The sequence below is a fragment of the Melanerpes formicivorus genome, unplaced genomic scaffold (genome assembly GCF_026170545.1).
Source record: "Melanerpes formicivorus ecotype bairdi unplaced genomic scaffold, bMelFor1.0.p_v2 SCAF_74, whole genome shotgun sequence".
Classification (NCBI taxonomy): Eukaryota; Metazoa; Chordata; class Aves; order Piciformes; family Picidae; genus Melanerpes; species Melanerpes formicivorus.
The window spans coordinates 1,389,931-1,417,091 of record NW_027142426.1 but is presented as its reverse complement, the minus strand read 5'-3'; the positions used below and the strand labels follow the sequence as shown (position 1 = coordinate 1,417,091).

The 27,161-nt window shown below is 38.5% G+C and overlaps 1 protein-coding gene across 3 annotated transcripts in view; it reads left to right on the top strand.

Moving 5' to 3' along the window:
• ARHGEF3 (Rho guanine nucleotide exchange factor 3) overlaps positions 1 to 27,161 on the top strand; it is a 115,353-nt gene that overhangs the window by 37,380 nt on the left and 50,812 nt on the right. For 2 of the 3 annotated variants that reach the window (XM_068163683.1, XM_068163684.1), the window contains one exon: positions 22,706 to 22,768. In XM_068163683.1, coding sequence (XP_068019784.1) covers positions 22,706 to 22,768 — 63 coding nt within the window. Of the gene's footprint in view, positions 1 to 10,649; positions 10,698 to 22,705; positions 22,769 to 27,161 lie in introns of those variants that run through there. The other variant, XM_068163686.1, reaches the window with a different exon arrangement.

Here is a 27,161-nt window from a genome sequence, read left to right as displayed (position 1 = left end):
AAACAATGATCCCAGGTTCAAAGAGCAATAGCACATTGGAGGTGAGGGCTTAGGGTTGGTAAGTATGATGGTGTGAAGCCTGTGATTAAAGCTGTGTGGCAGAGGTGGCTTGGGTTAGTACTGGGGAAGTGGGGAGTAAAAGACCAGAATCAAGAAAAGAAATCAAGCACCTGAAAGGGGATAGGAATAGGTAGTATTAGAGGTGGATAGAGATACTTGGGTGCTGTAACAAAGACAAATAAACACTGAAAAGAGCTAAGTATCTGTTGATGTTTGCATTGTGTCCCCATGAACTTTATTTTGGTGGATGGAAAGATTTTGTTATTAAACACCCAATTAGCAGATTTGAAGTCACAAAATTTTTCATACAGATGGTGAATGATAAAAGGTGAATTTTGATGTCTTTTCTGAAACAGGAGTAAAAGCTTACTTGATTAAAAAAAAAACTACATTAATGTTGGCAGTGAAGCAGTGGACCACTTGAGTATACAGAACAACAGAACAGATCCCTGGATCTGACTTACTCATAGCTATGGGATTTATTTTGAAACATCTATGCTATTTCTGTTTTAAAGGGCTGTAATGAAGGATCATTTAAGTGTCACAAAAACTAAGAAAGTGGCTAAGTACCAAACTGCAATGTTGTGCTCATCTACCTATCCTCACTTTGCAGTCAGTTCACTGAGTTTGAATGTGTCTCTATCATGATGATGAAGTGGGCGTGTTAAAGCATCCTTGAACATAGCCCAACCTAAAACCTCAAAGTAAGATAAAGGCCCAGATGCTCAATGCTTAACAAAGGAAACTCCTCTGCACGTCTCTTCCTCTCCTTACTCAATTTTATTTTGCCAGAAGAAGCTTTTTTTTCTGTGTTGAGCAGCACTTGTGAGCCACGTTTAATTCTCTTAATGGGGATTTCCATGTCAAGATGGTATCTACAAATGCTGTCATTTTAAGGTAATGGTAGCAGTTACTTCCTGAACTTGGGGCAGTATTTATGTAGCCTTGGGAAAAAGGGAGTTTATATTGATTTTTTTAAAAAAATTATTATTATTATTTTAAATAAATAAATAAATTAATCAATCTTGCTTGGCTTAGATTAGATTTTGACCAAAGTTACCAAGCAGTGCAATCTCTCAGCTTTATGCTCCTCCTGCATACATACATGATACACCAGGCTAATTTGATCTTTGAGGAGATTGTATATTCAGCTGTCCAGCAAACAGACTATTTTAGAAGGAATATATTTATAGTAAGTCTTAATATTTCAGAGGAAGAAACACAGAACCTGTGGAGGCAAGAATAGTGTGAACTGGAGGGATAGCATAGTGGAAAAAGCAGAACGTAGGAAATAAGATTGGGGATGTACCTAAAGTAGAAAAGGAATGAAGCAAAAGATAATACTGGATATAGGACTGGAGAAGCAAACAGGAGGAAGCTGCAGCTTGGAAAGAGGGATATTCAGGGTGGGGAAAGCAAAAAACAGTGAAAGATGAGAGAGAATGAGGAAAAGGATAAAATACAGAAAATAGAGGAAATCTGGTGAGTGTGAAAGCAGAGATGGAAGTATGGAGTGGAGGCAGAAGTCTTCTATAAAAGACTATAGATTCATCAGTTCAGCCTTTGCAAATACTGAGTCTCAGAAGCTAAAGATGTCTTGCGGGTGGGGAAAAATTCATAGTGAGGGCTTGGTAAGGGATGGGATGAAGCAATTCAGAGGCAGATCAGTAATGCATATAAAGAATAGCGCAGAGACTGGTATTAATCCCACTTTTGCTCTCTCTTGTGGTTACCATTAACTCTAAGTCTCACTTTTTGTCTCATCACCTCCATGCCACCCTTTGCTTAAAGCCTTGATACAGGTGGAAGGCTTTCCTCAGCACCACTGCTTTGTGCTTATGCATGAGACAGCTGTTCAGCATGCTGCTCCTAGTGTCTGTGGAAATAGTGTGTTACGTTGCCATGTAGGGTGAGAAACAGTTTATTTAATAAAGCATCTCATTAAATGAGGATTACATTTGTACAGTCACACACATACAGATGCCAGAATTAAAGCTTCTGTGGTTGCTGCTAGTTATGATACTGTCTTGAGTTACACATTTATGTGCTATTTTTTTCCATAGTAGGAGTAGTCAGGCCTATTTATAGAAAAGTTCTGAATTCACAAAGACTAAGAATCTGTCCTGAAAGAGTTTTGGATTTCAGCTTATCTGTTTCCCCTCCTGCTCACTTAAAATCACTCACTTTCTAGTCTTGCCAGTAGGATGATTTTCTAAACTTAGTTATGGCAACAGTGGGCTTGTGTTACTGAAAGCCATGAACTTTTTATTTGTTTTCCCTAGTGATGCCTTCAGACATGTTTGCAAAAGTAGTGGTACATACTAGTCCCAGTATTGATATGATGAGACTTCAGTGGCTATGAAGAAGGTGCCAGGCAATCAAATGAAATGCAGTTAGCTGATGAAGAATATTTGGGTTCTAGGCATAACTGAAGAGGATGCTGGGTTTGTCTCTGCTTACTTACTTTTCTCTGCTGTTCCAACATCATTTCCTGCATATTGTAAACAAACATCTGAACCATTATGATGGTTTCTCTGTTTCCCTCTGCTCCAACCCCTGTCCTCCCCAATTTGGCTGAAGAACTGTAGTGCTAAAAATAAATAGTGAAATCCAAACCAACTTTTTTTCTACTTGAAATAGTTTGTGACGTGTTTGGAGCGCAGTTGCCTGAAGATTGAACATAATTTACTGCAACTATTTCCTACTTTTTTTGTTTAGTTTTTAGCTTTGCAAAAGCATTTAACTAACCAAGCTGCAGATGTGGTCACCTGTGAGGAAGGTTGATATGATTTATGAGAAGTTTGGCATAAATATATGCTAAACATGCTGAAGGAAAATTCTAGATATGCAGGTGATTGCTTTGCTGGTTTTGCTGCAAGTGTGTTTCTGGGAGGGGGGGAAAGTATCTTTTGTGCCAAATGGGAAGAACTCCACACTTTTCCAACAATATTACCAAACGATTACTTTGTGCAGGCTTGCAGACTTCAAGTATTGTCTTCAGGGTGCATGAATCTAAACAGCATAGAATTTGTTGAGAGAAGTTCTTTCCTCGCTTTAACTTGTTGATTATATTTCATAATTACATACTATTACAGAAAGCACATCTTTATCTCTCTTGGATTCAGACTGGTTTGACCTAGTGTCTGTGTCCACTGATACTTATTTAAGCAATGATGTAACGTTACCTGTAACAGACACTTGTTAGAAGTGGTATCTGACAGGCTTTCATTTATGTTTCTTGAAGCAAAATTGCACCCTAATGTCTCTAGATCAAATCTTCTTAAATACCACTATCTTATACTATGATCAATATGATTTTAAAACACAAGTTCTCATATACATCAAAAAGTACACGTAGTTTTCTGTTATTTTAATAGACTTGTGTTTTGTATGCATAATTTGAATTGTGGGGGGGAAAAGCTTTGCCTAATTGATTGTGTAGCTATGAGCAGAATAATGCTGCTTATTATTACTTAACAGTCAGAAACTAGTTGCCTCACATACAATAGAGAGACTCTTCCATGTGGTGGCATCCTGCTGGCCTCCCAGCTCTTCTATGCCTGCCCTGGTACTGTGTGATCATCCATTTCCCTCTGCAGAGTCAGAGAATCAATAAGGTTGGAAAAGACCTCTAAGATCATCAGGTCCAACCTGTCACCCAAGACCTCATGACTACTAAACCATGGCACCAAGTGCCACATCCAATCCCTTTTTGAACACCTTCATGGGACAGTGACTCCACCACCTCCCTGGGTGTTCATCATGTTGGACTCTGCCCATCTGTCCAGCCTGTCAAGATCCCTCTGGAGAGCCCTGCCCTATAACAGATCAACATCTGCTCCAAATTTGGTGTCTTCTGCCAAATTTACTGATGACTGACTCAATCATAGTATCATAATATCAGTCAATCCCCTCATCCAGATCATCAATGAAGTTATTGAACAGGATGGGGCCCAGAACTGATCCCTGGGGGACACCACTAGTGACTGGCCTCCAGCTGGATGTGGCACCATTCACCACCACTCTCTGGGCACAGCCCTCCAGCCAGTTCCTAATCCAGCACAGAGTGCTGCTGTCCAAGCCACAGGCTGACAGCTTGGCCCTTCTGTTTTTTCTAACCTCCATCAGTAGGTTAAAGAAATGCTAGGGGAGGTGCTTATTTCTGGACATTTCTCATCCCCCTTTCTTTTTGAAAAGAAGTACAAAATCCATATTCTTTTTCCTTATTTCTAACAAATGATTTATTCCTGAGCTCCACTTGCTCCTTTTCCCCTTTCTTCTTACAGTGTATTGCAAGCTCTTCCATCTGACAATTAATTTTCTCAGCAATTCTTCTGTTTCACTGTCTTTGTACAGACTTGCTTTTACACTAACATTGTGGAGGTGCTGCTGCTGTGCCTCTGTCCAGTACTGACCTTTCTTGGGCCAGAATGTCCTGGTACCTGACTATATAACTGGTACAAGAGGCAATTCTCTAAGTCTTTATACTCTAAAGTACTGGGAGGTGGATGCTGTAAATATAGAGCCTGTATAATGTGCTTCGTAGAAGCTGAGCTTTTCTTTAGCCTGGCAGTTCTTTCTTTGGAGCCTTGCAGGGGCAGGAAGACTTTTCCTCAGAGTACTGAAAGTAGCAATATAGGAGGCAAGAGAAACATGAAAAATTCCCTTCCGTGATATGTAATTTGTAGTTCAGAAGCCTAGGGCTTAAAAAGACTAAAGGCTTGTAGCAACCAGAAACTATGGATGCTGAATTTTATTTCTAAATAGTTGGTTTTGAAGTCTTCTGTGGGCAGGGTTTTAAAGGGTTTAGTTTAATATTGGTTTTGTTTTTGAACAAACCATTGGAACTGTTGTTGATTAGTCACAAGACAAATTTCTCTTGGAACAGCAAGGTTTATGTTGGCAAACAAGTAGAGATGCTATCAGAAATTCATTGTGTGGTATTTGCGTAACTGGATAGCAGTCAATTCCATCTGCAGTTCCAAAACACACATGTTGTATTCTTAATGTATACATTGAATTTAGAATGCAATTCAGACTGACCAGTTAATTAATTTGGAAGAATTCAAGAATGTAGTATTCCAAACTGCTGCATTGACTCAGCATGGTGTAATTACCATGGTAAGTTCTCTACAGAGTGTGCAATGTTAGGTTAGTGATGTCATGTCAGAATGTTTTATTTGAAATTCCAGCAAAACTTGGTTTATTTATATGCTAGTTCTTAGGTCAATGATAAGTTGTCTATCTTTTTGCAGAACCAGTGGGTTGTATAAGTTACAAGGTTCTCTGCATACAGTAGTACTGCAAAAGCTGTGAACATGCTGGGAAAAGCTACGTGTTTATAAATGAGTTCCAAAGGAGAGTGATGCAGCCTGGCCTTTAGACTTCATCAGGTTTCTAGTAGTTTGGGACTTGGACAATAAAACTTAGTGCATGTTTTCACAGAATATTATGGGCCATCGCCCTCACAGTGAAAAAGATTTTCGTTATGTTTAGGTGGAATCTCCTATGCTTCAGCTTGCACCCACTGCCCCTTGTCCTGTCACTGGACATCACTGAGAAGAGCCTGGCTCCATCCTCCCGATGCTTGCTCTTCACACGTTTATAAACATTAATGAGGTCACCCCTCAGTCTCCTCCAAGCTAGAGACACAGCTCCCTGAGCCTTTCCTCATAAAGGAGATGTTCCATTCCCTTAATCATCTTTGTGGCTTTGCACTGGAGTCTTTCAAGCAGTTCCCTGTTGCTCTTCAACTGAGAGACCCAGGACTGGTCACAATATTTCAGATACTGCTACTGTTACGAGCTGTTACTACTTGTGCAGATTATCTCCAGAGTACTGTAATGCTTAGGAGTTTGCCATTTTTTCATTAACTCAGTTCAGTATCTCTTCTATTAAACTTTCGCATCTATTAAATGTCCACATTTTTACATCTGAAGTCATCTGTGAGTTAAGTGTATAGCCATTAAATCTGTCCAGTTACCTGGTTTATGGAGCTAATTTCAAGTTAATTACATGCTAGTTATGTAAAACATACTTCAGATGATACGTTTCTTGGGGCGAGAATTTTGAGGCATGCTTACAGAGCACTTGGCTAATGCATTCTTGAAATGAAGAGACTGTCATAGGCTTTTTGCAAGACTTTCCCATCATTAATTATCTTGTAAAGGGTAGGTATTCTGTTTATTAAAGCTCAGTCACTCAGTATTTTAATTTTTCCTCATAAAGAAATTAGTGTGATATATTCCATTTGGAAGGATTTCTTATAATTTCATGTTATCTTTTTGCAGAATAGATATATTACTGAAAAATGCTTTATGTAGTCCTCCTGTTAACATTGGAGGGCTTTATTTTATGGATCTTTGTAAGTGCTCTGTAACAGGTTTATTTTTGTTCCGGGTGTGGTTTGTTATTTATAGCAGAAATATTCTGTATATGCTATAAACCCATCATGCCAGCAGTTTTGCACATGCAAACAATACTGAGCTGGAAGGAACATGTGATAAAGTAGATAGGTCCAATTGTAATTCTCTTAGACTAAGTTTGATGTTCTGTTATATAGCAGATTTCCTGTCTTTAATCATAGATTGGGTGTTACCTTGTACTCCTGCTGTCATTTACTGTTCTTTTCTTTGTTCAAGAGCAGATGAACTTGACCCCTGTTCAGTGAAACTCAAACCAAACTCTGCCCATTTCTTTGTATTTGTTTCCCCCCACCCCACCAGTGGTTGATCTTTGGGAGCACATGAGGTGAAATTACTATTTCCTATGACTTTGTTTCAGAAACGAGTAATGCTTAACAAGGTGATGCTGTTGCCCAGCTGAATTTGATGGCAGTTGGCCTGAAAAAAACCCCAAACAACATTTTAGGGACAGTTTTAAACTATATATTGGAATTATATTGGTGTTACATTATTTCAGTTTAGCAACTTTATTTTAAAATGGCTAGTGGATATGAATGGTTGCATGCATGGACTTGAATTGCTTTCTTGTTTGTTTTTATGTCACAAGGCTTGCAGTAGATCTTGGTATAATTACAACCTGTTACAAAGATGTGCTACTAACATCACCCTTCTCTTGCTTACCAGATTGATTTGATGGTCTGTTATCCAATGTTCTGTAAAAACTCACTGTTCAGTCTTATGTGCATTTTACTATTGACCTTTTAAAATACTACTTACACTGATTTTGTTTTAAAAAGTTGTAGAGTGGTGCTGTCTCCCTCTAGCTTGTGGTTAATTGTAAGCTTTTCAGCAAGAGTTACATTTAGCATCTTTGAAACACTTACAATGGTGCAGTCTGTGCCAGTAGGCTCCCCACTGCTTGCCCAAAATAGTTAATTCAGCTTGTGATGCAGGGAAGATGATGTAAAGCCGTATTAGATCACCCTTTTTTTACTTGCCATTTAAAGCACTGTATTTGAACTGCTTGTGATGACTATGGATTCCATTTTTCAGGATTGTGTTCTAGCTATCTTTGACTAAGGGAAGTTGATGTCAATCTATGTCTAGATTTCATAGAATCATAGAATCAATAAGGTTGGAAAAGACCTCAAAGATCATCAGGTCCAACCTGTCACCCAAGACCTCATGACTACTAAACCATGGCACCAAGTGCCACGTCCAGTCCCTTTTTGACCACTTTCAGGGATGGTGACTTTACCACCTCCCTGGGCAGCCCGTTCCAATGGCTAACAACTCCCTCTGTGAAGAACTTTCTCCTCACCTCAAGCCTAAACTTCCCCTGGTGCAGTTTGAGACTATGTCCTCTTGTTCTGATGCTGGTTGCCTGGGAGAAGAGACCAACGCCCACCTGTCTACAACCTTGTTTCAGGTATTTGTAGAGAGCAATAAGGTGTCCCCTGAGCCTCCTCTTCTCCAGGCTAAACAATCCCAGCTCCCTTAGCCTCTCCTCATAGGGCTTGTGCTTGAGGCCTCTCACCATCCTCATTGGCCGTCTCTGGACATGTTCAAGAGTCTCAATGTCCTTCTTAAATTGAGGGGCCCAGAACTGGACAGAGTACTCCAGATGTGGCCTAACCAATGCTGAGTACAGTGACACAATGACTTCCCTGCTCCTGCCTGCCACACTGTTTTCTGATGCAGGCCAGGATGCCATTGGCCTCCTTGGCCACGTGGGTCCAGTGCTGGCTCATGTTCAGCCAGCTGTCAACCAGTACCCCCAGGTCCCTTTCTGCCTGGCTGCTCTCCAGCCACTCCAACCCCAGCCTGTATCTCTGCATAGGGTTGTTGTGGCCAGAGTGCAGCACCCGGTGCTTGGACTTGTTGAATAATGTCATCATATTGGACTCTGCCCATCTGTCCAGCCTGTCAAGATCCCTCTGGAGAGCCCTTCTGCTCTCTAACAGATCAACATCTGCTCCCAACTTGGTGTCTTCTGTCAAATATACTGATGACTGACTCAATGCCCTCATCCAGATCATCAGTAAAGATATTGAACAGGAAGAGGGCTGCTCAATTGCACATTGAATCATGGAATCATTAAGGTTGGAAAAGACCTTTAAGTTTGAGTCCAATTGTAACCCAACTACCATGACCACTAAAGTGCTAAATCTACATGCTTCTTAAACACCTCCAGGGGATGGTGACTCCACCTCCTTGGGCAGCCTCTTCCAATACCTCACCACTTTTTATTGCAAGAAAGTTTTCCTAATATCCAATCTAAATCTCCCGTGGCACAAATTACAATCATTTCCTCTCACTGTATTACTAGTTAACTGGGATAAGAGACCAACACCAGCCTCACTACAACCTCCTTTTGGGTAGTTGTAGAGAGCAGTAAGATCTCCCCTCAGCCACCTTTTCTTCAGACTAAACAACTACAGCTGCTGCTTGTACCACATGCCCTCCAAAGCCCTCACCAGGGCTGAGTACAGGGGTATAATCACTTCCCTACTCCTGCTGGACACACTGGTTTTATGCAGGCCAGGATGCCATTGGCCACCTGGGCATACTGCTGGTTCATGTTCAGCTGGCTGTCTATGAGCACCCCCAGGTCCTTTTCATTGACCTGATTTCCAGCCAATCTCCCCCAAGCCTTTAGTATTGCTTGGGGTTGTTGTGACTGAAGTGCTGACTGACTCGGTACTTAATCTTGTTAAACCTCATTCTGTTGACCTCAGCCTATCACTTTAAACTTTCCAGATCTTTCTGCAGTGCCTTTCTATCCTTGAGCTGCTCAACACTCCTGCTCAATTTACTGTTATCTGCAAACTTGCAGACAGAAACTGGCATATGTGAATCATATGCACATAGAAATGCTCATATAATGTGTGAGAAGCTATGTATTTTGATAACTTGCAGATAAGCACCTCATGAAACTTGGATTTTTCTTACTTTGAAGTAATGCAACTTAATATGATGGCCGAAAGAGGCAATTAACTGAGTATATATTGAAAGAAAATGCAGCAGGTTATTCTCTCAGCTGTTCTTGTCTAAACGGTGATTTGATGTGGAAGTATAAGAAGCACTGTGCTTTGCAGTTTGGTTTGTGAGTCCAGAACCTAATACTGTTTACTGACTTCAAACTTTCAATCACATTGGTGGCCAGCATGTATGTGACCTAGGAGTCCTTGCAGGAGAAGAGCAGGAGAGGGAGTCCTTGCAGGAGAGGGAGTCCTTGCAGAAGAGTTTTGAAATTTCAGGCGGGCTGAGAAGTGTTACATCCAGGTAACAACAGTCTTGCCTGAAGGCAGCAATCACATTGAGTGCTCTCTTGGTGCTTAAGGTAAATAGTTTTCCAAAGTCCAGTGAAATGGAAGCATTTGGTTTCATAGGATGCAGTTACTAAAGGCTTGCTTAGTGAGATTGGTGGAAAATCAACAAACCCGGAGTTTCTTTCATCAGTTATGTTGGAACTACCAGGGATAACATAAAATTTTGCACTTCCTTTACATCCTTGTGCAAAATTTGGACACTGTGCCAGGGTCATCTTTAGGCTTTGATTCTTCACTGATTTTAAACCATTCTGTGCTGACTTCTTCCAGGTATGCCTCTGTTGTTTTAAGAACTTCTGCTTAGCGGATCCCTTAATTTCTGAATACTGAAAGCTTTCTGTGAGCTAAATATTTAGAAGTTTCACCCAGTATATACCAGCTGTCTTATGTTCTGAGGCATCTACACTTGGAGGTAGCTGTCTGCCATTGAGTTTAAAGCCCATTGCTGCTCTTTGAGACTGAGAATTGCACAGGTAGGAGATGGACCATGTTTCAGTTACTGAGTCTCAAAATCCCCAAAGACCTACCTATTACTTTACAAACATGTTAGTGGTGTCTTTACCTTTACTAAACCAGTGCTATTCCCTTGTTAGCAATTATTAAAACACTTTTGTCTGTGTAAAATATTATTCAGAACATTATATGAGGAAAATCCACAGCAGAGATGTACAGGACAATGCATTAGCACTCTGACACTTCTAGTACGCTGCATGACAGGAAGTGAGAACAAACTGTGTGTGGCTGCATGGGGAGGAGTTCCTGCCGAAAAGTGAAGGAGACACATAAGGGCTCCTTTGTAGCAGACTTTTCACTCCTACATTGAATATTAAGAAACCTACTAAAATCTGAGTAGAATACAAAGTACCTCATGGTGTGGTGTTGCTTTTTTGTGCATCATCAGGTGAGTGTAAATTCGAGATTGTGTTACTCTTTATTGTGTGTGTGAGATTGTAGTAAATTGAAATTGCACAGATACTGCTTCCTGGTATGCCAGGATTTAAAGTAGGGTGCTAATGAAACCAAAATGTTGCTTAGAAGGAATGTTTCTTTCTGTAAGGAAAGAAATTGATTAGAGATTTAGATAATATACTCTGATACTGCCATTGGGCTGGATAATGGTTTGTTTTTCTCTGTGTATTGGTAGTTTATTGCTGCTGGATGTTATGGTTTGGGGTTTGCTTTTTTAAAGATAGATTTGTAAATATCTCTACCTCTGTCTTCTAATGTGAGAATGAGGCTTTTGGATGATGTTAGGGTTTAAATGGGAACATTTGTAGCTATATGTGTGTCTACCCATTGACAAAGTGAAAGCTGTAACGGATATTCTTTACGGTGTATTTACAGTGCATGATGATTCTCCTCTGCAGCAAGTTCATGTGGCATCACCTGGAAAAAAAGGCACTGTTTTGGAGCTTGCATTTTGGAAAGATGTGGACAGAGAAGTAGTGAGCTTGATAGTAACTGTAGAAAATACAGCCTATAAAGGAAGTGTAAAAGATTTAGCACATGTTGTGTGAGAAAAACCCGTAACAAACAAACAAAAACAATGCAAAACTCAAAACTTGGTGTGAGGTACAAGTACACATTTGGCTCTGTGTGGGATCAGTTACTGCTTCATTGTTCTCTGATGGTACTAGTTCTCTGTGATTGCCAAGGGTAGCACTGGAGTAAGTGGGCTTATTCACAATGAGAGAGATTCAGGTAAAACATTTTTGGGAGAAGCACTTCCTCATTTGTAATGTTAATTTTAAGATCTGTCATTTCAAACTCTTCAGCATCATTTAGAAAGAGCTGCATTGTACACATGGACCTGTTTCACAGTTGCAGTGGTTAGCATTTAATACTTGATTGTTCCTAATGATTTATTTATGATTTTGGGTTTAGGCTGTTAATAATAGGTGAATAAGACTAGTCACAAGTGCATAAATGTGATAAAGGTGGGGATCTGTAGTGTGAGGCAAGTAAGGAAGGGATATGTTCAGGGGCCTATATGCTTTTGGATTTGCAATGGAGAGTGTATCTTAAGTATACTGAAGACAATTTTCAATAGTGAGAGATGTGGTCTGTGATAAACTTATTTCACAGAAGGTTTTTAAGATGTTATCTACAATGTTTTATGCAGTTCTGACTGAAATTATGTCTAAGTAATGCAAATCAAAATTGCAACAAGCTCAGAATGTTATATTAAGACTTTCAGAGAAATTAGGTATTTGACTAGAGACAGTTAGTTTAATAGACATTATATGTGTGAATTCTTAGGCTTTATTAACTAGCTTATGAATGGGACTGCTGATTACTGACTGCTGTACTGCTGAAGTGGTGTGTTATCTTGGATGCACTTACCATGCATATTTGCTGTGGGTTTATGTTTTAGATACCACTCAGTTGAAACTTTATAGCAAAAGACATGAAATAAATGCCACGGTTTTTCATGGAACACCCGGGAGGTGCAGTTTTGTGAAGCAAAATCACAGAAATTGTTTAGTGTCTACCAATATTACTGAGCTCACTTTGAAATACTTTACATTGGGTGCAAAGTCAGTCTCCTATTCTGTATACTTTGTCCGAAGTGATTGACGTCTTCATCTCTGTCAGTTTTCTTCGAAACTGGGCAACAAGTTTAATAAAAATAATTCAAGAGTCAAAAGTCACAGGGATATCCACCAAGATTCCATGAACCTTGCTTTCTGAGAAATAAAGCTCAAGTGTTGGTATGTGTGTTTATATATATATAGAACCCAAATATAGCAACCTGCAATTGTAGTGAAAGTGGTTTTGTTTTGTTCTGACCAACCTGTTCTGGTTGAAGATATTCCTGCTCGTTGCAGGGAGGGTTGGACTAGATGACCTTTAAAGGTCCCTTCAACTCAAACTCTTCTGTGATTTTGTTTTTATCTGCAAAAATAATCCATTTTGGCTGCAGCCATTTTATCTATTCTGTGTGATGCTGAAGATGAGTGCTTGCTATGCTCAGATCAAAAGCCATATGAACCTGGATCCTGACTGTGATTTAAAGGTAGAGCATAATGATACTGGATGCAGAAGACTGTCAGAGCAGACTAACAGCCGAGGATTAGAAAAATAAGGCATTATTGCAGTTTGTGCAGGCCAGTTGAATGCCTTGAGGAGACCCTAGTGTATAGAAATTGTTTAGTTCTGCTCTATGTGATTCCAGTGCTGTGCACAACATCAATAATCCAAACTTCCTTTTACAATTAGAAGCTCCCTTGGTTTTGTGAAATTCTTAAAACTCCCCAAACTATCAACCCCCCTAAACCTAAATAATATAGTAATGAGTGTAAGTGGAATAATTCTGCTTTTGAAGTCAGAAAATGTCACTGTAATTTTTGTTTGAAGAAAAAAAAAAAGCCCTTAGTTATACTTACACATATGTAGCAGTTTTGGAACCAGAAGTGATGGTTGATAGCTGTGATTGGATGATCAACTGCAGCATGAAAAAACTTGTTGCTGTCCAGTCAGAGGAAGTCTCCCTCATGCCTTCAAGTACACAAAATCTTTAGGATATGAAAATAGCCCAGTTTTGATCATTCTTGCTTTTACAACTAGACCTATAATAAACTCCCTGAACACAAACATAGATGGCTTGGAACTGCAACGTCATCACATCATCTTGCTAAAGGCAAAGGAATCCAGAGATTATTTTCATCCTGACTGATTAAATTACTTGGTGGCACAAAGAACTGCATCTGATAGCTGGAAAGTGTTTGAGGAGAACATAAGAAGAATCTAAATAGTGTATAGAATCTGAAATTGCATTGTAGTTTTTATTTGTATACTCGGTGAGTTTAGAATCATTAGATATTGATTGTGTTAATTATAAACATAATTTATGTAGCAAATGTAAACTTCTGACATTGAAGACTGCTGTTCATTCATGTAACAAAGAACTCCTGTGGAGAAAAAAAAAATATCTAACTTATTTGAATTTGATTCAGGCTTTATAGTAAACTATGGAAAAGTTTCAGCATGCCTAACTTTCTGCTAGATTCCAGTGACTGATAGTCTCCCCCATCTTCTGAAAAGGGGAAGGAAGAAGGTTAAATAAAGATAGAATAAATACCAGTTCTCAAACAAAGCTCTGCTGATCCTTGTCCTTACAGCATCCCGTACATACACACCCATTTCCTGTTGTTAATGCTAAACACATTGAATGTAACTTTCATTTCATTGTTCACTTCGGTGTTCATTTTATATTACATTGACTGGAAAAACCTCCAATCCATCACAACAAGCACTGTAGAAATAAACTTTTTTCTCTGTGCTCAGAGAAAGGTGAAAAGGGGCTGCCATTTTGTCTGGCAGAGATGTGTGTGACTCCTCAGGAGTGCTGAGATAGTTTCACTGTCAACATCTTAAGTGTTATAGTTGACCTCATCTCCATTTCAGAGTTTGCTGCTGGGTTATAAGCTACTTAGAGCAGAATCTGGATTTGTCCTTATTTGTTTGGCTTGGGACATCAAGGAGCAAGCTGTGTTACTAATACCAAAGAGCTTCAGGCTGACCACATGCAGAGTGGGAAACTTTGTACCAGATGCAGTGCAAACTGTGCCATTGGGTCATCCCTGACTGTTCCTGTCTGAAAATGAATAAAGATTTTGTTCAGATTGTCCTGATACTCTTGAGAAAAAAAACAAACCTGTAATCTTTGGTATTCTGAACAGTAGAGGGCAGTGAAAATACACATGGAAAGCAGGAATTTTTGGTTCTCTTTAGAGCTTAAATGAGTTCTTTTTGCCAGTATAATGTAAAGTACTATGATACTGGAATGCAGAGTAATGAGTTCTGTTAATTTTCTTAATTTTGTATTAGAATTCAGTGTTCTGAAGTTATGGTCCTAAAAGGTGCTTACAATGCATCATTGAGCTAAAAGTAAATAAATCACTGTGCTCTGTGAAAACTTGCTCTAAGATGCTGTTGTCTTCCCATGCCATCAAGCTCCTAGAACTCATAGTGGTATGGCCATGAAAGATAAGGGAGGAATACTTGTACTGGTATGAGGGTGGATGGTAAAATGAAAAGAGGGCTGGCCTTAAAAGATGGCAGAAGATTCATCTTTCTGAAAGACCTTAAACTTGGGAGTGAGATATGACCTGTTTGTGAAATTGCAGTTGGTTAGCTCTGAACCAGACTGAGGAGGAACACCATATTCAACAGGAAATTCAGGTATTGCTGGCTGGTTATTGCAGACAGAGATGCTTATACGATTAATATGACATAATCTCCCTCTATACAGATGTCTGCCTGTAACTGTGCAATTTATCAGCTAGACTGAAGTTCTTACTTTGGCATCTGTACCATTCTTTCATCTTGGCAACTTCAATGTCAGCACAGCACTGGCGTAATAAGGTGGAAAATGGGTAATCCTATGTGAGGCTTAGTCTCGTTTTGTGAGTGTTCTGTCTTGAAGCTGGATAATGCAACACCACTGCTGCCTCTTCTAGTTCACTTCTGAAGTCTGCCTTGTGATGTTATATACCACCATCTGTGGCAGGAAATATTAAATTAGTGATTATTGAACTAGAACGGTTCAATACCCTTAAGATAGAAGGGCTTTAGTATTAGTAATACTAGGGTTTTAGTAATCCTGCTCCAAATACCAGCTGAGTCCAAGGCATATTTTTAATTGATAGATAGCAGCAGGTGAGAAAATATTGATGCTTTTAGTCAAAATTCCCTCTGCTTGGAGTAGAAAGATCAAGCTGAAATATTTTAACTTTTTTGTTTTCTGGCTGTGTCATCTGTGAAACTTCTGAAGATATTTTAAATGGGTCTGGACAACTGCAATATTACCTACTCTCTTCCCAGTCCAGTTTGTTGTAATTTCTTTCATCCTTCTTAATTTCTTCTTTTAATATCAATTTTGTACTATTTGTGCCTCTTCACTGGACTCTGTGTCTTAACTCTAAATCCTCCATATTCTGTGGTATAACTAAATGGGAGCTTAATACCTTTGATGTCATTTGTATGGGATTTGAAATGGAAGTAGTGAAAAGTTGAGAAAGTGACAGCAGGTGGAGGTTTTGGAGTCATTAAAGGAATAAATTTGGTCTTGGCAAGAGGTGTTTCAGGGCTTTTTAAGAGCGGGATCAAAATGTTACGGATGGTTGTTGAAGTAGTGACAAAGTACAAAGAGGAGAAAATGAGAATTTTAGTGTCTGAATATTCTTTTGCATGTATCAGCGTCTGTACATGTTAGGTATTTAAGAATTAGAAAGGTGCTTCGGATCAGTACTACATTTGAATGCATAGATGTGGATTTTGCTGATCAAAATTATTTGCATATCAAGAGAATTTGTAAACTGACTGTATTTTAAGGAATGTGTATAAACCCAGCACAAGTAGCAATACACATGAACATCTGAATTACTGTTGTGACTTGATATTTTTATGGAAAGAAGATGGTATGTTCTGCCTTATTCCCAGCTGTTTAAACCCTGACTGTAATTCCTAATATAGAAGACCATCACCAGGCTTTCAGTGTGAAGCTTCCTTGTAGAATGAGAGGGTTCTTGGATGGCTAAGGAGATACGGATTGCTTTTTAAAATTACAAAAAAACATATAGCAGAGCTGGCTTTCCATGCAGCTGGCCAGGGGAGGTTTAGACTCGAGGTGAGGAGAAAGTTCTTCACCGAGCGAGTTGTTCGTCATTGGAATGTGCTGTCCAGGGAGGTGGTGGAGTCGCCGTCCCTGGAGGTGTTCAAGAGGAGATTGGACGTGGCACTTGGTGCCATAGTCTAGTCATGAGGTCTATGTTGATAGGTTGGACTTGATGATCCTCGAGGTCTCTTCCAACCTTAGTTATACTGTGATAGTCCACCCTTTGGAGTGTGTCTTGAACCTTTTCTGGCCTGTTTCTCCTCTCCTTCCACATGAATCCCCTTTCGATGTTATTTTTGACTCTACCTGTTCTCTTCAAATTGTTGTTCTTTGGGATGTTTTTTGGGTTTATCTCAGCCTTTTTAGAGAATACTGCCTTTGAGTTGTCCTTCTTAACTGTGCCTAAACTGGAGAAGAATGTAAACTACAGAACTGTGGGTCTCTTCCTGCATTTGCCTCAATTGTAAAAATGATTTAAAAAAAGGTTGGCTAAATGGTTTTCCCTTTTCTATGTTATTGCAAGTAATATATTATTATATTGCAAATAATATAATATTATGGTTTATAAAATGTGTATTTTATTTTATATAGGTGTGTGTGCATACATATATGCACCTATGCCTACTTAATTGTAATTCATATATTAGAACTGTGGTTTTCACAAAGATGCTTTCTTGCAATTAGCAGTGTTGAAGTCTGTCCAGATATACGTTTTGGAAACACAATGTTTTTTTTAGATAATTACATGAGAAAACCATTATAATGCAGAATGATAAAATGGTTTAAAATTGTTCTTTATTTTTGGACTTCTTGTTTTGGGGGATGGTGAAAGTCTCTTTTTGGTAGAATGACTGGATCCTCATTGGTTGCGTGGATTTCTACATGAAAAAAAGGACTTAGAAATGAAAGAGTTGGTTTTAGTTTTGAAGTGAGTCTGTGACTTAGAAGATTTAGAGGTACTATGTGTCTATGAAGTACATTGTTACGCACTATTATTCACCAATCTGTGTGCAGACACATTTTAAGCAGTTAGAATTGATAGATGTTTTAATACAAGTTAGCAGTACTTCTGAAAAGCATTTCCTTCCCTGTCACAGGACTTTATTTTATTTTTATCAAGCTATTTTTGTGCATCTTTGCTCTTCATCTCCCAGGTGGTAGATACAAATCTCTGATATTGATAACTAAAACCCTGTCATGGAGAGAGGATGTTAATCCAGCCTTCCTAGAACAATGTCTTACTGCTCTAATTCCTTTAATTAAATCACTTCTTTAATACATAATTGGATATTTTACTTTCTCATCTCCTGTGAGATAATTATTGAGAACAACTCTTTCCTGCAATGTTAATACCAGGAAGTGTTCTGTTTCTATAACTATGGATTTAATCACAGCCTTTTAGGTAACAGGATCAAAATCATAGATCAAGATTCAGACTTGATATATATCCAGGCACTGTGGTATGGGGACATAGATGATTTAAAAACCCCCAAAATTAAAAAAAAACCCAAACCCAACAAACTTTCTAATTCAAAAGATGCACAAAAGGCCCCAATTATGATAGAAAATGTTTTTCAGTCTAGAGGTGCACATGAAGATGCACATAATCATAGGTGTGGTGAGTCAGAAAACACAGGCACGTTTCTCTTCAGAGTAGATACCTGCTATTGATGTACTTTTTTTCACAGAAACATTTACAGCTTTTACAGAGTCTAAATTTATTATGCAGGCTATCCTTTTTATTTTTTTTTTTCCATCAAAGCAAACAACTTCTTAACATTTTCTGTCCCTTAGCATGGTTGCACTTAAATCTGCAGTTTTCTGTAAGATCTCTGCGTGGGTATACTCATGGAAATACTTGTGCATGCCCCCTAAATATGGCACCCTCAGCATGGGCTTTCCTTCTTCCCCTTATGTGTACATTCTTCTTGAAACCTTATAGTCCTAAAAAAAAGCTATTCAGTTTTATTAGAATTGGTGATTGCTGCAGCCATAGAAAATGGTAAGAAATATTAGCAAGAACTAGGGATACTTCATGTGCAGGATAATAAAATGGAATTAAGAAATCAGGCCTTCCTCCCTAGAGCTCTGCCTGGGCCAGTGCAAGTGTCACATGCAATAAAAATTTACACCTTGTGGGTTTTGGGGTTTTGGCTTTACGTAGTCCTTTGTGACAATATAAACTGTTATGAAAAATATCATAATACAATATGATGCAGCTCAGATTTGTTTGGTGTGTTTGTTATTTAAACAATATGTACGACAGATGTTTGAACCTCTTACACTGCTTAAAGTTCAATTTTTTTCATTATTATGACACTTAAAGTGATTTCAGTATTTGAGCTGTAAAGTCATTTTCTTTTCAAAGACCCTCAGCTTTGCAGTGAAGCTTATTCCACTGTGGATGTGTGTGGTGTGATGCATACAATGCTTAGTCACACTTTTTTTTCTAGGTTCATCCTAAAGCTATGACACTGTGCTTCTAGAATCATTTGTGAAAGGAATCCACACAGAATTGTTGAGCTCAAAATGGAGTGAAGTTTGTATTACTTGATGTGCCATGTGATTTTAAACATAAAATGGGGAGTAACATTTGAGGAGTGATTTTCTGTCCTGTGGTGATGTGAGAGATTCAGAGGTCAGCTGCGTTATGCTATGGCAACCAAGACAGGACTTGTAACTCCTTGGGGTAAAAGGATCCTCACAAAGAGCAAAGATTAAGTTAATGAGTACCTTCTGCTCCCTGCACAGTATCTACTGTAATCTTTGCTTCTAATCCACTTACTATGGACAAATAAATTTATCTGGTAGCTCAATTATTGGAATTTTTTTTAACTGTGATGTTCTCCCCCTAATACAATGAGAATAGCCCTTGAAACTCTTAGGAAGTTTAAAACAGTAATTTTATCTTCAAGGGTTGATGGTATTTAACAATTTCTGTATGAAATTACTTGTCTGAGACACAGAGGACATAAGTAGTATACTACTTGGAAGCTTCCAAATAACAAGAATAGTGTCATATACACATTGTTAGGGAGATTTGTTTTTTCCTATGTATTTCTTTTCAGTAAGCAGAAGAGTTCAAGTAGTGAGGGGTGATCCTTTGGTTAGCACAGTGAAGTGTAAGGTAGAGCAAGGGATCTGTTTTGTGGAGGCTGTTCCCGACTCATTCATTATATAATTCTTTTTTTTACTGTTTACCTGTCTTTTCAACCCTTTTGGTATGTACATGACAGTTGATATGGTTTTGTTCCTTATGAGTGTATTGGGATTTAGTTATAGAGTCAACGAGGTTGGCTCTGAACAGCAAGGCTATGAATATTGCCAGCTGTTTTTTTTTCTTAATAATCTTGCCTTGGACACTTGCCCTCACAGACATTGCTTTGTTCATGATGCCTCTGTGTTTCAGACCCATATACTGACTCTACATTGTCACCGCCTTGTCACACACATACTTCTTGTGTAACGTTTCTTCTACAGTAACAGGATGTCCTGTCTCACTTGGGTTCACTTTAATCCTGTAACCTTGCTGCTACTCTTGTGCTTCATATTATCACAGTATAACTTAGGTTGGAAAGGAACTTGAGGGTCATCGAGTCCAACCTATCAACACAGACCCCATGACTAGACCATGGCACCAAGTGCCATGTCCAATCTCCTCTTGAACGCCTCCAGGGACGATGACTCAACCACCTCCCTGGGCAACCCGTTCCAATGACGAATTACTCGCACGGTGAAAAACTTCCTCCTCACCTCGAGTCTAAACCTCCCCTGGCACAGCTTGAGACTGTGTCCCCTTGTTCTGGTGCTGGTTGTCTGGGAGAAGAGACCAACCTCTTCCTGGCTACAGCCACCTTTCAGGTAGTTGTAGAGGGCAATGAGGTCACCCCTGAGCCTCCTCTTATGTAGTTTATACTCTCAATCCACTTTCATTAGTTAGCCTCTGTTGGAAATGCCACATTCTGTCTTAATCTTTGACCATGTGACCGTGTTATTTAACCAAGGAGCTACCTATTTGTTGTGTTTGTGGTTCTGTGTCGCTCTCAACAATGAAGTTACTTATATTCCGTTGTAGAAAACATTTGTTAGAGTTCCGAAGTGTGTAGTATTTATTTTAGAGAGGTTTTTTTAAAGATTTGACCTCTATTTTTTTAAAATTAACTATTATAGTAATGTTTTGCAGACTGAGGCTTAAGTTTATATTTTTATCCTTCAGTAACTAAAAGTGTCAGTTAAACCTACACCAGCCCAAGCTGTGAATGCAGTTGCATCCCATCCGTCTGTACACTAGAATCACCACATAGTATAGATTCAGATATACCAGATCCTTCTGCTATTTGAATTTACCCTTCTCTGGCAGAAATCTGTATTCCAAACCTAAGCACCCTTTGTTTTTGTTTAACTGTGTGACAGGGAGGGTACCTTTTGGGTTTGTGATTTCTTGTTTGCAAAGCAAAGACTCAGCATTGACTTGTATTTAAAAGTCGTATATACTTATTATTTAGGAATACTAGGGGGTTTTGAGGTAAACTAAAGGATACATGCATTTGTATCTACAGAAGTCTAATTATATTTGAACAATAGTCTTCCACTTGTTCATTAGGATCTTAGGAAATTTTACCCTCTGACTTTACAGATCTTGCTGCTGTTCTGTGTTTTTCATCATGAGTTCACACTGGCTAACCCTAGAATAATAGCTCAAATTAGTTCATCCTGTGGAAAAAACCCCCGACTTTATTGGTCTTCTCTGCATCAGTGTTTTGTAGATACTCAGTATTATTTCAGATATTTCTTTTCATTGTGCAGTATGGTCTGGGATAGAAATTTCTGTGCTCTATTCTGTCTTTTAATCTGTTGCTATAACAGTAAGGACTTGGTTGCATGTAGTCTGAGGGTGAAGAATTATTTTTCATAAAACATTTCCCATTGTGTAAAGTGGTGCAAACTCATGACCCAGTTTCTTAATAATAAGGGTGTTATATTACAGCTGTCCTTAACTTCAAAATTGTCATTGTCAATGACAAGCTACTTGTTGAAAAATGGCAAAATCCTATTTAAATTTGATTACACAAACCAAGTATCTGCTGCAAACCAGTTAGTAAATATAAAAAGGTTCAGCACCTACAGTTTGATTTTAAAACAACATGAAATCAAAACTTATGGATTTTGGGATAAATATTCCTTATCTTTGTTTGACAAAGAAGCAGTTCCCAGAAACCCTATGCTTGACCTAGTAGATGAAATGTTTGCTTTACTGGCTTGATAGAATAAAACCTCCAGGGTTCAGAAATGCGAGGAGCATGGGTACTGGGGGGGGGGGGGTGGTGGGACAGTTTTTATATTTATTTATATACACACACATATATGTGTGTTCATATATGTACTCTAAACATTTTTAAATGCCTTTACAATGTGCAGTTTCTGCCTTTTAGTTGAACTTTAGTTGTCTCATAAGATAGGATCTCTATATGTTCTTTAAATTGTTCATCTTTGACTTCTGTAGACTGGAAACTAAATCCTGACTATTACTATGTGTGAATGGTTATCTCTAGCTGACAGTGGAAGACAACACAGCTGGGTAAATAAGGATCATGTATTCTGTGACTTCTCTTGTTTCCTAAATTTTCCAGGTCTGGTAAAAAAATGTAGAGCTCTGTGAAATGAAATGTCATACTTCTTGGAAGGGCATGAAGATTAGTCTTGTGGTGAACCTGTGAAATGACATGAGGGAGGGCTTGCTATTTTCCAAGCCAAAACCTGAATATAGAGCAGAATGCAGTCACTGATGTGGATATTGAAATCCAAATATAAGTTAATCCAATTCCTGCAATACATTTCACCTGTTATGCTCACTGTGTAATGTTGACTATCTGGGAATAGTACTTGATAGCTGAATGTATGTTTGGAAAAGTCTGTTTACAGGCTTTTGACACGGAATAAGAGTTTCTCCTGAAAGTCTCATTAGTTACCAAAGTTCATATCAAGTACAGTTTACAATCTACAATAATTACTTTTGATTTTAGTTAGAAGTAGGTTCAGAAACCTCTCTTTCTTTGAGCAGAGAAAGGAACAGCATTTAATTTACTGATGTGCTAATAAGCTGCTTATAAACTGCTTATAAACTGTTTATATTCACATGCATGATGATTATAATGGTGATGAGATTAAATATATATGCACATATTTGTGTATATTATGTATGTCATTATCTATATCTGTTGCAGGATCGAGCGAGTGGTAGTTGGTGCTGTTCATCAAAACTGAGCTTTTCTTTGAATTTTGTTTTATAGAAAAAAAGAAAACAGAGTACTCAAGATGAAGACACAATCAGTATCTGCAGCCTGGACACAAGTGTGAGTAAATTCATTTTCCTTTTTGCCTTCCTTCTCTTCCCCTACTCCCCCCCAACTAAAATATGGCTGTTATGAGTACTTAGAAACAAACCTGTTCATCTTCTCAGCTTCATTGTTTTCAGACATAGCATTGTTCTTGCTTATTACTAAAAGGTGAATTTGATATATTGCTACTTTTCATTCTTCTGTAGTAAAACCTTTAAAGAGAAAAATGAAGTGTGAGAATGACAGTTTATTGTGAAGTGGTGAACCTCTCACTAGTAGATATCAAAGCTTAAAACCAGACCTTTTATCCCATTGCAGGGCTGTGTGAGAAGTTTGATTTATGTCAGTGATTAGTGCTGGTGGTGTGAAATTGAGAAATGCAACACTTGTGGGACCTATGTGTGTCACTGCTGAAGCAATGTACACATTACATACGGTTACGCTGTGCTGTCACACGTTTCAGATATGAAGACATCAGGAGACAGTGTTTTGTTTACAGTCAGCTGTTGAACCAGTTTTCCCTTTCTGTAGACCTCTCATGTGGTGCAGACAGAAAAACTAAGTTAAAAGATAGAGAATACAAGTTACTTGCTTTAACAGTTTGTTATATATTAGCAGGTGTCAAACCTCATGCTGCCGTTTCTATAACCATCAGATTTTAATTCAGTGTTCAGATTTACCTGTTCTTTCAAGAGGCAAATACATTTAAAGGTTCATCTGCCTGGATGGCTGCAGACAAATGTAAGCTCTTGTGGGCACTTCAAGTAGAATCAAGCACTCTTTAGGAGATCATAAACCCACAGTAGCCTGACCTTGTCTGTTAGCTATTGCTTTAATGTTAGTTAATCGCATTAAACCTTACACTGGGCCCAACATCAAAGGAATTTTAAAGGAATTACTGTTCTTAAGGGAAAGATTCAAAATTGTTGGCTATTTATTGTGGACAGATAGATAGCTTTATAGAAGCCTGATTCTGATCCAGGATGGAAAATGCTGGGTTAAACGATTTTCATGTTTCTGTAAAGAGTATGTATTTTTTTTTCTTGTATAAACGGAGCAACTGTACAAAATTCTTCTGTGTAGAAGCTGTAGAAATTACTTGGATATTTTGGCTAATAGTTAAAGATTTAAATGTTGCTTTAAAAGTTTTTTTTTTTTTAATAGGTGAAATTTTAGAAAAGGGCAATCTAATGTGATCTTACTTTTGAATTGAAGTAGCTCAATTACCTTTTTTGCTTCAAGCCTGTCACCACTTTTTTTCTGTGACCAGAAAGTAGTGATTACCTTATGTTTCATGGCCAGACAGAATATGCTGTGTCTTGTATCTTTGAAACTTACTTTGATCTGAGCTCTTCCACACACATTAGAACACTCCATTTTCCTATTCAACATGTGCGACAGGAATGTCGCCATTGGTAGTAGTTGGTGTTAAGGCTAGTTTGCCTCTGGCTGTGACATATGATTTCAACTGTCAGGGTTTCTTCCTTTGAGAGGGAAAGTGTCTTTGATTTGGCAAATCAGCCTGGCATGTAACCTCAGAACAATGCTCTCAGGTTTTCTAGCTTTAGGTAATGGTTCAAGTGTGCCCATCAAAATTTGGTGCTGTTGACATTAAAACAAGTTGAGCAGGAAATATTACATGTTTCTTAATGACTTGTCTTCCTGCTAATTAGATTATAATCATCCTGGTAAAGGGGCACTATCACCATTTTGAGCCTTCTGGACATGGCAAATAAACTTTCAGATTTTTCTTTCACGTCGTATTTTGTTGATGGATAATGATAGCACTGAGAATGCATCTAGGTTGAATAGCTGCTCCTTAAGTCCCAGGTGTCTCATGTCACTGGAAAACATTAGAGAGTCTTCTAGCTGGATTATAGAATGTTGTAGCATTTGGGGCAGTTGGAATCTGGCAGTCCATGGCGGAATACTTACTGTAGACATATTTTGTCTGTGTGTGCTTAAAAAGCACAAGAAAAGCAAGACATGCTAGAAGATGCTCTTTGTATTGGGGAGAGATGTGCTTTTTGTCATGTTGGGGTTTTGCTATTAGAGGGGAGCTGTGATTGGCATTCCAAACAATTAGAGATTTTGTCACAGGGCAGAGAGTTGGTTGTCTTTTGTTCTCATGTTTGGAAAGGCAAACTTCAAGACAAAGGTGAGTTTCAGAAAGAAGGGGTTCACACCTTACAGAAGCACATTGTGGTGGTAGCATGCAAAATCACACTTCCTTACTGTCATGCTCTCCACTGTAGGTATACAAGGTAACTTATGCCCCAAAAACACAGGGGAGGGGAAGAGAAATACTCAGAATAATCAGAAGTTTAGAACAATTTTTATGCAAGAAGTAGTTAAATAGTGTGAAAGTGATATAAACTGAAGTCAAATATACTGGGAAAAAAATAGCAGGTTATTAGTTTTGCAAAATCTGAAGGTTATTCATTCTCTTGTGAAAAAATGGCACACAATTAAACTCTTTGTACAGATTCATAGTAAACCAAAAGGAATGGTTTCTCACCTAGCACACAGTGGCAGAATTATGGAAGAGAATGTTCTGGATATTAGAGGTTTACAAGAGATCAAAAAGCAGATTGGACAAATCCATGGAAGAAAAATCCATCAATAGCTATTAGACCAAGTGAAACCAGCCACCTGAAGTAATGCTGGAACTGGTGTGCTTCTGGAGTCTGGAAGGGGAAACTATATGTGTATCACTAGATGTTTATTCTGCTTTCATGTACTTCCTTGAGTAGCTGGGGTTTCTTACTGTTTTTGGCTTCAGATATCCATCCTTAGCCTGAGTCATGGCCATTCTGAGATCACTTTATTTTGCCTAATAAGCTACCTTTTTTTGTCTTCCAAGCAGTGACAGTTTTGGAATGAGGTAGTGAGGGCTCTACACTTGGTTGGAGCCTGATTTAAATAAATATTCAGGTTCCTTTGTCTAGTGGCTCATCTTACGTCTTTGAAAAGATGTGCCAAATTACTTATCTGTGTATCCTCAGTGAAAGCATTTCTTTTTCCAGGGCAGTGCCTAAGAATATTAAACTTTGAATGCATGTGTTCCCTATTATGAATTTATATTTAAACTGGGATAATGATATATTATTAAATTTTTACAAGTAACAAATCTCACAGCATCCCTAATAAAATTAAGTATAATAAAATAGAGTATTTATCAAATAAGCACAATTCTTTCCTGAGCACCATACATCCTGGTTTACATCATTAAGTGGATGACTCCAGTTCTGCCCAGCTCACTCAGCTGCTGATACAAGGAAGTGCTCTGAGTTGTGTGCTGCGGTCACTGCTCCACTGGCTTCACAGGGATCACCTCAGGAATATGCCTCTTTTTCTGTACTTGCCAGTGGAAAGATCTGGTCATCTTTTACACTTTCCATTTTTTGTAAAGGCATCTGTTCACTGCCTTTGTCCAGGAGAGGGTGGAGCATGGCAAAGAAAGAGCATATTAGCTGTTTACAGACTGGATTGCTTTGTACTTTTAAAAGCAACATATACATGGGTCTCCTGCCAGTCTTAAATTATCATCTGTCTGCAATCTATTTATGGAAATGGATTATTATTTTTTTTCCCTATGAGTGACCATTGCTAGATACACCTGTCTTTTCCAGGGGAACCAGTCATAAAGACAGAATTTCCTTTCTCAGGAAATGCTTGTTGGAGCTTTGCTGACTCAGGAGAACAAGTGGTAGCCTAAGCATGTTAAATGATATTTGTATTTGTGTAGTGATCTGGACTGGTATTGGTGCTTCAAGAGTTGATAAACTGGCTTATTGAACTGTCTGGTTGGTGTTGGCTCATTTTGTTGCCAGCTTAAATAAGTGAATTTGTAAATCCCCTCAATGTCAAATAATTTGTAATAACTGGTGACAGATGTGGCTAGCAGACTGAGGGCTGAGTGCATGAACATTGTAGCCTGAAGTCTGTATTTGAAGGAAGATGAACATATTTGCTGTGTTTTTATTCATCTTGACCTCCACCAGAAAGCTGAACTTGTATTCAGTCTACAGAATAATGCATATTGTTTTAAAGATGTTATATAATTAACATGACTTGAATAAACTTTAGGTTGTATAGAAGTCCCTTTAAAGTTTGGAGGGACAGAGAAACTGAGACAATTTTAAAGCTCGTAGAGGGCCATGTACTTTTTTTCCCCATTTATCCTCCCCAAGAGCTCTATAATTCTGTATATTCCTCCTTGTGCAAACACAGTGTTCTCTCCTTACTGAATTTGGAGCTGCTTCCATGCCTTTTCTGCCCGTGCTTTCACTCGTTGCTGCTGCCACTGTTGATTTTTTTCTGATATCCAGACTTTGAAATGTGCATCTTCAGCCTATGCAACGTTTTTCTGAGTCTAGTGGAGTACTGAAGGAGTGCAAGAGTTTCT